Source organism: Pelodiscus sinensis, chromosome 2, assembly GCF_052426305.1.
Source record: "Pelodiscus sinensis isolate ZL-2025 chromosome 2, ASM5242630v1, whole genome shotgun sequence".
NCBI lineage: Eukaryota > Metazoa > Chordata > Testudines > Trionychidae > Pelodiscus > Pelodiscus sinensis.
In genome coordinates this window covers 58,021,162-58,034,912 of record NC_143053.1, presented here as the reverse complement: position 1 = coordinate 58,034,912, position 13,751 = coordinate 58,021,162, and the positions used below count along the sequence as shown (strand labels likewise).

Below are 13,751 nucleotides of genomic sequence, written 5' to 3'. Positions count from 1 at the left end.
TACTTACATGTATTGTCATAGGAATCCAGGCACAAATGGAGAAAAACCTGTGCGGTAAAGTATTAGAAAACTTAATTACAAATTATTCATGGTGACGGTGAATAATATATCTCCCCTTCTTGAGATGCTGCAAAGTAACCAGTGCCCAAACCAGGAAACCCTTACTGCTGTTCAAGTAAAGGAGGCAACTGCTGCTCACATGACTAAAGGTTTACAGAATCAAGCCCTTTAGTGTCCCCACTCTTTTTTCCCGTCCTTTCCAGAGCTATAATTGACATTTGCCTTTACTCCATGTAATGTAACCTTCATTACAGGCTGCATTCTGATCAAGGCTGGGAATGAGGGAGTTTAAGCAGCATGGACCACAGGTCAGTGCCATCAAGGACTGTTCGCAGGTAGCCTCACCTTTCCTTTGTGCTGACCTTGCAGACTGAGGCCAGGTCTATACTAGACTGAGAAGGTTAGCTTAAATTACGCAACTCCAGTAGATAAATAACCTAGCTAGAATCCACATTCCTTAAGCCAAGCTTGGTGCCGTCTTCACAGTGGGAAGCTGACAGGAGCAAATGCTCCCAGGCTACGTCTAGACTGCATCCCTCCGCCGACAGAGGGATGCAAATCAAGCACTTCGGAAGTGCAAATGAGCCCAGGATTTAAATATTCTGGGCTTCATTTGCATACTCACGTTCTGACGCTGTGGCAATCAGGCTCAGTGTCGAAAGTGAAAGTAAAGTGTAGCCGCAGCTCTGCCAACAGCGGAGGCTTTTCCGGCAGATCCTGTACTCCTCAGCGTTGGAACATGAGTATGCAAATGAAGCCCGGGATATTTAAATCCCAGGCTCATTTGCACTTCTGAAGTGCTTGAGTTGCATCCCTCTGTCAGCAGAGGGATGCAGTCTAGACACAGCCCCATTGTCTTCCTTACTCTTTGTGACTACAAGAAGTACTGGCGCTGACTAGGGGTGCCCTCAGCATTTGATTTAGCGGGTGTTTACTAACCTCGCTAAATCAAATGCCAGAAGATTGATCTCCAGCTCCGGTGCATAAATATAGACATGGTCTGAGTGACATTTCTTGCTCCGAGGATGGAGCTTTTGTAGGCACTTAGTTAGCTACTCTTGATCAACCAGTAGATGTCACTTTAGAGCAGCACACATTCCTTCCAGAGAGTGGAGAGCTCAGCAAATCATGCTGCAGTGCTCTCAGCCTCTGTCAAAAACCTGCTGTCTTACTGACTTTTAAAATAGCAATCATGCCTGGGAATAACTTGAGCTGGGGCAGCTCAAAAGGTTGGACCTTAGGAGCCATATAGATTTTTTTATAATTCTTTAAATTTAAAAAGTGAAACTGCAAGATTCTTACTTTGCAGCTGCAGTGAAAAGTGACCACTGAATATTGACTCCAGCATTTTCTGTTGCCTGTGTGCAATTAAAACTATTAATTTTTAATTTCATTTTCTTCCGTACAGGCTGCATCTATTACACCTTGCTGATTGGAGGCATGAGTTTGTTCCCCTTGCTTGCTTTCAGCAGCACCTTATTTTGTGAGTTCTCATTAAAATCAGTAGGAATAAGATACTTTTCCAGGGTGACAGAATTAAGCCTTGAATCAACAGGAATTCATGGAACTATTGTTTTGGGCCATTTAGCAAACACCAAATAAAGAGAAAGTATCATAGTAGGGAGCTGAGTACCAGCTTTTGGGGACGTTCTTCCAGTGTGAAGGCTATTCTAAAGCTTGTGATGAAAAACAGAATTTCTACTGGGTACTTTATCTGATCTAGAAGTTCTGATCTGAACAGGAGTTCCATCTGAACAGGAGTTCTATACCTGTATTGCCAACTAATGACAATATCCATATATATCTATGTTTACATGTAGGCTTAGGTTGATTTTTTTTTTATTATTTTAAAATTTGGACTATTATATCCCTTGAAGCAAAGCCTATTGTGTTCAGGAACAGTCAGGCTATGTCTACACTGGCATGATTTTCCGGAAATGCTTTTAACGGAAAAGTTTTCCGTTAAAAGCATTTTCGGAAAAGAGCGTCTAGATTGGCAGGACGCTTTTCCGCAAAAGCACTTTTTGCGGAAAAGCGTCCATGACCTATCTAGATGCGCTTTTCCGCAAAAAAGCCCTGATTGCCATTTTCGTGAGCGGGGCTTTTTTGTGGAAAAGAAATCTCTGCTGTCTACACTGGCCCTTTTGCGCAAAAGTCTTTTGGAAAAAGACTTTTGCCCGAACGGGAGCAGCATAGTATTTCTGCAAAAAGCACTGATTTCTTACAGTAGGAAGTCAGTGCTTTTGCGGAAATTCAAGCAGCCAGTGTAGACAGCTGGCAAGTTTTTCCGAAAAAGCTGCTGATTTTCCGGATAAACTGGCCAGTCTAGACACAGCCTCAGTGCTTTCCTTCTCCAAACAGCTGAGTCATCCAAGATATTGCCATTTATCGAGCATTTATCTCATAACCATACAGAAGATCTATGTAAAGCTGGCCGATCACAACTTCCAGGATAAATTGTTCCTATAAATGTGTGAGATTTGTCACAAAATGGTGTATTTTTTTTAAATATGCGCATATGCCAACCAATAGCTAGATGTAATGTATGTTACAGCATATTTTAAAAGAACCTTATCCATCCCACCCCCCTCCACATTCCTAAGCCAAATGTTGTACTGCAATAATCATCTTCACTGCTTGTGACAATTCCTTTGGCCCGGTCCAGAGCCTATTGAAGCCAAAGGAGATTTCATCATTGAGTTCAGCATGATCAGGATCTGGCCCTAAGAACCTGCTCCACTGCCCACTTAAATCAAGGATTTGCATTGATTTCAGTGTGCATAGACGTGGGCCTAACTGAATCCAAATCTTCCATAATTAACTGCTGTGCACAGCCTTGCATACCAACCCCGCGCCCCCACACACAATCTGATTTTGGACATAAAGAAAACAGGCTCAATGTACTATTTTTATTTTCAAATATCAAGTATTCAAGGGTTGCTTGTAAACACATGTTTACAATAAATGTTGACAATACGTTTCATTAACCACAGCATGTTATACATCATGAACGTTATTCTAAGCTCTGCTGAGAAATATCAATAAAAGGAGCTTAAAATAGGCAAAAACAAATGCACCTAACAATTCGTCTCTCTTTTTACCACAAGCACACTACATACACGCACGCACACACCCCCACTCCCCATGTCTTAACACCAGTTTATTCAATATAACACTTTGTTAAACGAAACAATTACAGGCCAGTGTGCCCATTCCATGCTCCTAAACCACTACCCAGATTTTTTTGGAAGGGTGGAGAGGAAGAGGTATGCATTTTGGGTCAGCTCCTATTGAAGTCAATGGCAAAACTTCCATGTACTTCAGTGGAGAGCGGAGCAGACCTTTATGAGGAATGCCCACTACAACAGTGTTTTCAACTTGTGTTCAAAAACTGCCTTTATAAGTGTCTGTACAACTTTTTGGTTTAATACAGCCCTGTGATAATTTTTTTTTTAAATTCTTCTAGGAGGTAACATTTCTGTCACCCTGCTTTCAGACACACATCTTGATATGTCAGCTCAGTGATCCCCTTAGCTCTCCTGACCCAGTTAAGTCCATCCACAGTCAGACAGAAAAGGCATTATCTTTTGAAGTTCAAAACCTAAGGGCCCAATTCTGTCATCACACGAACAAATGACAAAATACCTGGAATGAATTTCAACACTGGTTGAATTGGCTCCTTGAATTTGGCTCTTCATTTTGGTATTTTATGGAGAAATAGTATTAATGGGACAAATTCAGGTACCTTAATTTTAGTTTAAATTATCACTGACTACAATAGGAGTTTTGCTTAGTTAAGGGTTCCCAAAATTTGGCCCAATCTTTTACTTCATGTAACCATGAATTTGAACAGCTGTTTAGCAGTACTCCAAACAAGTATTGTTCTACTGAAAATTAAATATTCACCACATTTCTACAGGGTTATACAGTTTTACATTAGTCTTTGGCTGTTATTGTTAGACCAAATCCTGTAGTGCAAGCAATATTCCCACTGAAAGGCTAAGTAAGGACTGTAGGAATTGGCCTACTGGTAACTATGATCTTTTAAGAACATTTCCAGATTTTCAAAGGGAAAGCACATGCCATTACATAAAGGAAATATTTTGACCGTTAATTACGTCGTGGTGATCATGCATCATAAAATACATCAATAATAACTAGCACCATGACATGCTTTAGATATTCATCCAGATCACAGCAAGGGTGTTAGAAGTGTCCCAAATGATTTTCGGTCACAAGACGAATGAAGACCCTTCTTTTCTCAGGCATCCTGAAACACAGAGGCTTTTTAACCATCCCATCACATGAACTGCTGGTAACAAGATATTTGAAGTGTGGACACATAATATAAATAACAAACTATACAATGATTGTAAATGTCGGGATCCTAAATTAAATAACCCGTACATTTTGAGACCGTTTGTACTGAGGTCTGAGACTTGAAGGCCAGACACATCTTCATTTCAAAGGCGACCTTTACATTAACAGAAAACAGCTAATCTGTCTGAGAGGCATAGAGACATTTGCAGTCTGATGATTCATATTACTAACCACAGGTTGCCCCTCTCTAGTCCAGCGCTCTCTGGTCTCGCAACATATGTGGTCTGGCATGATTTTAGTTATCATGGGTATGGCCAAGTTTCCCAGGGTCCCATAAAATTTGTTTACAGCACTAGTCCTGGCTCTCAGTGTTCTGTGCTGTTATTTAGCTCTAATTTACCTTTAAATGTCTTCAGAGAGCCCAGTAAGTAGCGGAAGTGTTGGTAATGCTGCTAGACAACATTGACCTTCTGTGGTTTGACAAATTCCCTGATTTGGTGCTGGTCTAATCTGAGGGTGCTGACCCTATAGAGGTTCAACCTGTACATTTGTTCACAGTACATATTTACAGAAATACTAGCTGTCTACCTGAATGTTACAATCTATTCTATAGAAATGATTATATTTAACCATTACTAATTCCTATAGGGAATAAAAAACTCTAATTAAAGAATGAAGCCAAGGAAGTGGGATGTCTCATTTTGTACATTTTAAAGGGAAGATGTTAAACAGTTCAGTCCCAATACATTAAGTACTTTAAGTGCTGTAAACTGGTAGGTTAACTCAGACACTCTTCTCAAAGTTGTTCTAATATAGAACCAAATCCTGCATTCCTTTCAGGCAAATCTCCCGCAGTGGGGGTATGTCTACACTACCCTCCTAGTTCGAACTAGGAGGGTAATGTAGGCATACCGCACTTGCAAATGAAGCCCGGGATTTGAATTTCCCGGGCTTCATTTGCATAAGCGGGGAGCCGCCATTTTTAAATCCCCGCTGCTTCGAACCCCGTGCAGCGCGGCTACACGGGGCTCGAACTAGATAGTTCGGACTAGGTTCCTAGTCCGAACTACCGTTACTCCTCGTGAAATGAGGTGTACCGGTAGTTCGGAATAGGCACCCTAGTCCGAACTACCTAGTTCGAGCCCCGTGTAGCCACGCTGCACGGGGTTCGAAGCAGCGGGGATTTAAAAATGGCGGCTCCCCGCTTATGCAAATGAAGCCCGGGAAATTCAAATCCCGGGCTTCATTTGCAAGTGCGGTATGCCTACATTACCCCGCTAGTTCGAACTAGCGGGGTAGTGTAGACATACCCTGGGAGTTCTGCCTTCCTGATGTAGATAGCCTTGAATGTATTATTTGTAATGCTGCAGAAAGTAGCAGGTCGGAGTTGAAATGATTCCCTCTAACGCCATTAAATCCTTGGAAAGGGACAAGAGTAAATGTGGGAGGAAATGTCAAATTGTGATGTCAGTATTACAAACTGGAAAGGAAATAAAAAACAAACCGTTAAGTTAGAACCTGAGTGTCACATTTACTCCCATATATGTGGCTGGTTTTTAAACAATTTAGTTTTCTTAAGTATCCAGCTTTTAGAGGTTACAGTGCCCTCTTTAATAATAGGCTGATGTAAATGACTTTTAATAGAGCTTCCTCACCGTACAGTAGCAGACTTTACGGTTCATCATTGCATCATCCCAGATTTACCCCAGTGTAACACCACTGACAGCGGTGGAGTTGCACAGCCACAGAGCTGCAGTAAGGACCCAGCACCACTTCCTAAGGGCTGACCAGTCTCCATGCTCACTGGAGAGAGTGGGAGCAGAGAGGATGCTGCAAGGTGCTCCAACACCATATTGAAAATCTGTCATTTTGAATGCTGAGGAACATTTTCTCAGGCAGATCTGACCCTATACCATGAACTTCTCATAAACACGCTAAGGAAATGCAACTTAGATGAAACTACTATAAGATGAGTGGAAAACCATTCCTAGAGAGCAGTCATCAATGGTTCACAGTCATGTTGGAAGGGCATATCAAGTAGGGCCCCACAGGCTCAGTTCTGGGTCCTCTTCTGTTCAATATATTCATTGGTGATATAGATAATTGCACAGAGAGTACACTTATAAGATTTGCAGACAATACCAAGCTGGAGTGGAGGGCTGCAAGTGCTTTGGAAGATAGGAGAAGATTAAAATACAAAATGCTCTGGACAAAATGGAGAAACGTGTGAAGCAATTAGGATGAAACTTAATAAAGACAAAGGTAAACTACTCCACTTACGAAGGAACAAACAGCTGCACACATACAAAAGATAAAATGACTGCCTAGAAAGGAGTAGTGCAGAAAGAGGTCTGGGGCTCATAATGGACCACACGTCAAATGAGTCAACCGTGTTACACTCTTGCAAAAAAGGCAACCATCATGCTGGGATATATTACCAGGAGTGTGGTACGCGAGACATGAGAAGTAATTCTTCTGCTTTACTCTGCACTGATTAGAGCAGAGGTTCCCATCCGCTGGGCTGCAGACCTCTGGATGATGGGCCGCAGTGGCTCTGGGGACTGGGGCTGGGGTACAGAGCTCTTGCTGCGGCTGTTGGGAGAAGTGTGTCCTGCCCCACCTCTCAGCCAACCAAGGTCGAGGCTAGTGCTGGGGGGGCACTGGAGACTAAGCTAGTAGTGGGGTCTGGCACTGGGGGAGGCTCTGTGGGAGTTCGTTGCAGTGGGGCTCTGGAAACAAGAGGCTGGTACTGGGGAGATCTGGTGGTGTGAGGGGCTCTAAGGGACGGGGGGCCTGGTACTGAGGCATTTGGGTGGGGGCCTGGCACTGGGGGGGGAGTTGGGTGCAGGGGATGCTGGGGTCAGTGGCTAGTGCTGGGAGGTAATGGAGGGGTGGAGGAGCTCTAGGGGTTAGGGCTGGCACTGGGGGATCTGGGGGCTGGGCTTTGGGTGGACTGGCAACACTTTTTTTTGCATATTTGTCATCTGCATAATGAATACGTCAATATGCAGTAAAATGTTACTGGTCTGCCAAAAGTTTGTGAATGTGCTGGCCCCCAGTATTAAAAAGGTTGGGAACCACTGGATTAGAGATGTGTTTTTGCGCAAAAGCATCCATGCCAGTGTAGATGCTCTCGTGCGCAAGAAAGCTCTGATGGCCATTTTAGCCATGGGGCTTTCTTGAGCAAGAAAGTCATGTTGCTGTCTACATTGGCCTCTTGCACAAGAACAGTTGCGCAAGAGGGCTTATTCCTGAGCGGGAGCATCAGAATTCTTGCGCAAGAAGCACTGATTTCACACATTAGAACGTCAGTGTTCTTGAGCAAGAACTCCCCGCCAATGTAGATAGGTAACATGTTTTTGTGCTAAAGCAGTCGCTTTTGCGCAAAATCATGCCAATGTAGACACAGCTCCCAAGTACTGTGTCCAGTTGGGCACCACATTTCAGGAAAGATGTTGCCAAAGTGGAGAAAGGCCAAAAAAGAGCAACAAAAATAATTTAAGGTCTAGAAAACATGACCTATGAGAGAAGATTGAAAGAATGGGGTTTAGTCTGAAAAACAGAAGACAGAGAGAGGACATGTTAACTATTTCCAAGGACATCAAAAGTTGTTACAAAGTGGAGATTAAAAGATTACTGTTCTTAACCGCTGATGATAGGACAAGAAGCAATGGACTTAAATTGCCACAAGGGAGGTTTAGGTTGGACAGTAGGAAAAACTTCCCAACTGTCAGAGTTGTTAAACACCGGCATAAATTGCCTAGGGAAGTTGTGAATCTCTATCACTGGATATTTTAATAACAGATGAGACTCACAATTGTTCAGAATGTCTAGATGACAGTCCTGTCCTGAATGCAGGGGACTGGACTAGATGAACTCTCGAGGTCCATTCCAGTCCTATGAGTAAATTAATAGAAACTCGTCAATTCTAAGGCCAGAAGTGACCATTACACTCATCTAGTTTGCCTCCTGTATAACATAGGTCAGAGAATTTCACCAACTGACTCCTGCATCAAGTCCATAATTTTTGGCTGAGTTAGAATGTATCTTTCAGAAAGCCCTCCAGTCCTGAGTTAAAGACTTCTGGTAAAAGCAAATCCACCACATCCCTAGGTAAGTTGTTAATGATCCTCACTGTTAAAATTTGCAGTCTGAACTGAACTATTCTAAAAAAAAATACATTTGGCCCCAAATACATATTAATATCCAAAATACAGTGAGGAGATTTAAAGGGAGAAAGACTATCTAACCTAAAGGGCACAAGAACAAATGGGTGTACAGGGGACATGACTACATTTACACTGGTGAGCACAAGATTTCTAAACATCAGAGGAGTGAGGTTTGGAACAGCCCCTTAGTAACAGTGGGATAAGAACCATAACTTGTTTTAAAGGCAGAGTTTGATAAAGTTATGAATGGGATTGGCAGGAGACTGGATTCAGTTACCCAGGCGGTCTCTTCTATTCCTATATCTTAGGTTCCTAAATTACTGCACTGCTAATTAAAGTCACTGATACTCAGAGAATGACTGAAGTAACAATTTTCTGTACATTTTCAGCCACATAGATAGTCTCTAGAAGCTCATGAGTCATATAAACTAATCAAGGCATTCTGAAATAAATGGAGCCAACATTTCAACCAGGATCTGACACCAGCATAGTGAGTAACTTCAGATGCTAGTAAGAGGAGGAAGCTGAAAAATCAATACAGACCAAATCCTGAGGCATTCCATGGAAATCTGCAATTAATGCTAATAGAAACCTCTGAAATTCCTGATCCCTCATCAAAATTGTTTATATATATTTAGAAATAATTCTTTCTACTGTATGTGTCTTGGCTTCTACCTGCATGCTTCTCAACAACCAAATTTCACAAAAGACAGAATCTTCTCTTCTATTCCCAAAGGCTCTGAGGCATGCACGTGCAAGCAGAATATAACTCTGGCTTAGCATAACCACTTCCCTGAGCTATCACTACATGGCTGCCAGTTGTAATGCCCCTAATTTAAGACTACAGATTAGTAATTAGCACAGAAAGCAGTTACAAATTGAATAGTCTCTAGAAGACACAATCAACTGGGAAAACTCACTAAATTATTTGGAATAATCAAAGACTAGAACATGTTGTGTGGGTCCTTGAAATCTAGGTGCCTTCTGGGCCTAGATTTCCCACTGGAAGGAGTCAACTGACTCTTCCATTTCCCTCAGACCTTACAGAGAGCAATAAATGAAGATGGGGTTCCACAAATGAGGACACAACAGGAACTGGGGGGAGCAGACATGGAGCAAATTATTTGTGAGGAATTCATGCATCTGTTAATGCAGCCTCAAGCTGCATTAGCTTCTGAGCAGTAGAGCCTCTCTCGGCAATGAAACCTCCTTAGAATGGGTGGCGCTAACAGTGCTCACAGGAAGCCAGATGGAAGCTCTATAGTGCAAATTTATTTGCAGCAGCCTCAAGTTACTTCTTACCTGCCATCAAACCACACATGAATGACAAACTCCCCTTTCATTGAGATCTGTATGGAATGGTAGTAGCACAGTCCCAAAAATGCAGCTGTCCAAACTCTCTGGATATTTTCACTTAGTAGAACCAGAACAGTTTGTTTAAAAAGGTCTGCATGCATTTGCAAAGAACAGCCAAGCATTTCTTGTCAAACTAAACCTGGATACTGTGGTTACTGAGAAAGATATGGCTTTGAAGTTAGTAGTAGCCTTTTGTAGCAGATAACTGTATAGGTAGTTACAGAAATATGCATCTACTTGTTTTAGTCTCTATGGGTATGATATTCATATCTTAATGTTATTACAAATTAATACTGTAGTTTTTCACACCAAGTCAAACTTTTGTAGCCTGTTTTCTACATTGAATAATCCTACAGCCTATCAAATTATAATACATGTACATTGTAATAAGATAAGGAAATGGTGTCTTAGAATTTGAAAACTTTACCAGCTATATCACTTTCCTATGGCTTAGCATGTTATCAACAGTACTTTAAGCAATGATGTCCATTTAAAAATCTTATTTGTCTTAAAACAGCCCCATTCAAGTTCAGTTGGTTAAAGACCCTGAAAGCAAAATTAACATGCCATATCAATAAACAATTATCCATAGAAGTTGCATAGGTTAGACACATTCCATTGTGCTTTGTAGCAGAACTCAAAGTAATCACTGAGAACTAAGTACTATGATTTGTGGATGCAAAATTGATGATCCCGTTCAACATTTTCTTAAAATCTTGACATCAATGATATTCATGTCTGTAACCCTTCCATTGATTTCCACCATTTAGAATACATCGTCCTTATTTTGACACTCGATCAGAGCATGGACATTTAATGGACACACCTGACTTAATTACAAACACATATGTTAAAACTCCATTATCTGGAGGAGAGAAATAAGCAGTTGGGTCATTTTGAGGTATCCAGCCCTCAAGTATGCTATTGATACTTGCTTTAAGTGTTGTTGGTTTATCATGTGACATGTAGAATAAAAAAGAAGGCACGGGTGTTTTACAAGGCGCCATATTTAAATCAACCAACAAAACTGAATTTTACATTTTTCAAGCCTATATCTCAGCAGTGACTTCTTCCAATGCATTTTCAGATGAGGAATTTATTGCTTCTGAAAAGGGGCCAGGATATGTCTGTGCTATGTAATTCATTCCACGTGCCAGACAGACATCTTCAGTGTGCTCCCCTCGAGCACTGAAAGTGGGACAGGATCTAGTCCGTGCATGGTTTTGTTGACGTCCAGCATTGCCAACCATCTCACTCACAGTGTTTACAGGTGAGGCCCTACATCTTTGCCTCTGCAGCTGATCTTCTTTATATTTAATGGAATACCAGGCCAGAAAAATAAAAAAAAATCCCACGAATTTGAGACCAGCTGCCAGTCCAAAGTAAACAAAGCGAAATGAAGTTACGTCGTATTCCCAACAAGATCCTTGCACGCCACAATCCTGTTGCCAAAGCATGCATGTGGTGTCAATAACAGCCCCAAAATAAATTGGAGTAGGAATGTAAGCTGTAAAAATAGTAACAAAACAGTGTAATTAGTGATGAATGTCTAGAAAACTTTAAGAAACTATATACAATGCCATCACTCTGTTTTATATTGTTTTAATTACTTTTTGTATTATTATTATACAAAATTTATTATTATTAATTTTAATACAAAATTTATTTATTATTATGTTAATACCCAAAGGTGTGGTAGGCATCTCCTAATGCAAAGAAGCACTATCACCCGCACCCAGAAGCTTACAAACTAAGACCTTGATTCAGGAAAGAATTCCTATTAAACATGTGAAAGTGCTGTCTTCAAGCCCCAGTTAATTCAATGGATATTAAGCATAAGTTCCAGATCAGAGCCTATGGCCAGATTGATCTTTACTCATGTGAGTAGTCCTACTGAGTTCAGACTATGCACTCTTGTAAGGGTCCGGCCCTGGGCTCCACGTGGTGCTGCCGCTTTGAACCACTCCCTCCTCTCCACCTGCCTTGCTTCCTCTTTCTGATAGAGGCAGCAAGGGTGAGGGGGAAGCAACTAGTTGACGAGCATGTCGACTATCCAATAAGCATTTGCTTATCAGATAGCTGACTAATCGTTCACATCCCTAGAGGTAGCACTACAATCCCACTCCTATCAAAGTCAATGGCTCCACCGACTTTAATAGTGAATCAGAATCTTGAGAGAGGGATTAGGTTTAATTTTGTTCAGCTGAAATGCACTAGCATTCATCCAATAAAAAATAGTACAGCTGGTCTCCAAGTTGTGAATGGTTGACTTACGACCGTTCGCAGTTATGACCAAAGCTGTCATAAATGGCAGACCCTGAGTTATGAACATGATCTACGCTTACGAACAGCGCGGTCGCGTGTAACTCAATGGGGTCCAACTTACAAACGAACTGAATTACGACCAATTGCTTGGTCCGTAACCGGTTCATAAGTCGGGAAGAAGCTGTAACTGTCTTAGTCTGAACACCATTTAACCCAGGAAATATTCTGCAAGCAATGTGTGGGATTCTTTGCCACCTAAAAGGTGAGCTTAGTTATGACCTTCTGTTCTTCTTGGTTCTCCTAAATGGTTTTTTTTTTTCTTTTTTTTTTGTGAACCTGAGATGTAGCATTCACATCAATAGTGTGAATAATATAGAAGCTTTTTGGTTTCTACATGCAAATAAGGGCATGACATGCCACAGCCCTGCACTGAAGCCTGGGCAGGAAATGTTGGTATGATTTTTGCTCCCTTGGGTTCTTTATATTGCAACAACTGGAAGATTGGCTCACTGATCTTCTGAAAATTACATTTTATTCATAACTGTACAAAGAGCATCTTTTAGGAAATGTGCCAACAATGTGAAAGTCTTAAGTCCTTAATATTCTAATATTCCTTACAGGAATTACCCAGTAGGATGGAACAATTAAAAGCATGAAACACAAATAAAGACAGAAAGTAGTTGCCCTTATGAAAAATGACAGAGAAGAATATAATTCAAAGTGCTCCTTTGAAGAGAGATTCTCCTCCATAGAAACAGGCTTCGATTTCACCATGCTGCTACCAGTGCAGCTGGCCCAGTTTAAGTGCTTATTCTCTGTCCAAGAAATGAGACTCATATTTTATAACAGGTCATGACAAGCTTTTTCAAACAAAATTAAACTATTAGTGATTAGATGAAGCCAACTGGCCTTCTCCTCTCATTCTTCATTATAAATACCATTACTGGCACCATTCAAATGTTTGCATTATCTGACCACATAAAGTGCTTTTGAATAGGCAAGATCTGACTTCTTCCAAAGCTTGAAAGGAATATCTTTGTGTAAAGAATAACCTAACAGGCTTTCTTTCCACTTTAAGGAAGAAGAATTAGGAGACACTACTAAAATACAAATGTGTCTTGTCTTAGAAAAAAGGGAACTGTTTTTGTTTTTTTTTTGACAGGGGGAGGTTATTCTATTATCTGACCAAAACAAAAATATTGTTTTTTTAAAAAAATCTCATGACAAATTCAATTTAGGAAAAATATTAAAATCTGCACTGCATCTCGAGGGTGAGCCCCATTATTTAATTATCCTTGTCAAGTAATCAGTCTTTAGGGACTGATAGGCAGGCATTCAATGTGGAAGAGCAAATGAGCTCCGAGACTTACATTGCTGTGGTGGCCAATGCAGAACATGGGGATTTGGTTCTTAATGTGATAAATAGAGGTGGCGAGGAATGTTTTTGACAATATGGTTTTCATTGGGAAATGCTGATCCATCAGAATATGTTATATGAAAGGGTCACTTTCTATACATTTCCCATTTCAAAGCCAAACATTTTGAAATGGTCAAAACAACCTGGCTTCATATTTTTAAAAC

The 13,751-nt window shown here is 41.0% G+C and overlaps 1 protein-coding gene across 3 annotated transcripts in view; it reads right to left on the bottom strand.

Moving 5' to 3' along the window:
• Window positions 1–5,662: 5,662 nt before the first annotated feature.
• The window catches only part of SLCO5A1 (solute carrier organic anion transporter family member 5A1), an 88,385-nt gene continuing 80,296 nt past the window's right edge, over window positions 5,663–13,751 (bottom strand). For all 3 annotated transcript variants that reach the window (XM_075920553.2, XM_075920556.2, XM_075920554.2), the window contains one exon: window positions 5,663–11,412. In XM_075920553.2, the coding sequence (XP_075776668.2) occupies window positions 10,955–11,412 (458 nt within the window). In that variant the 3' untranslated portion in view covers window positions 5,663–10,954. The remainder of the gene's footprint in view (window positions 11,413–13,751) is intronic.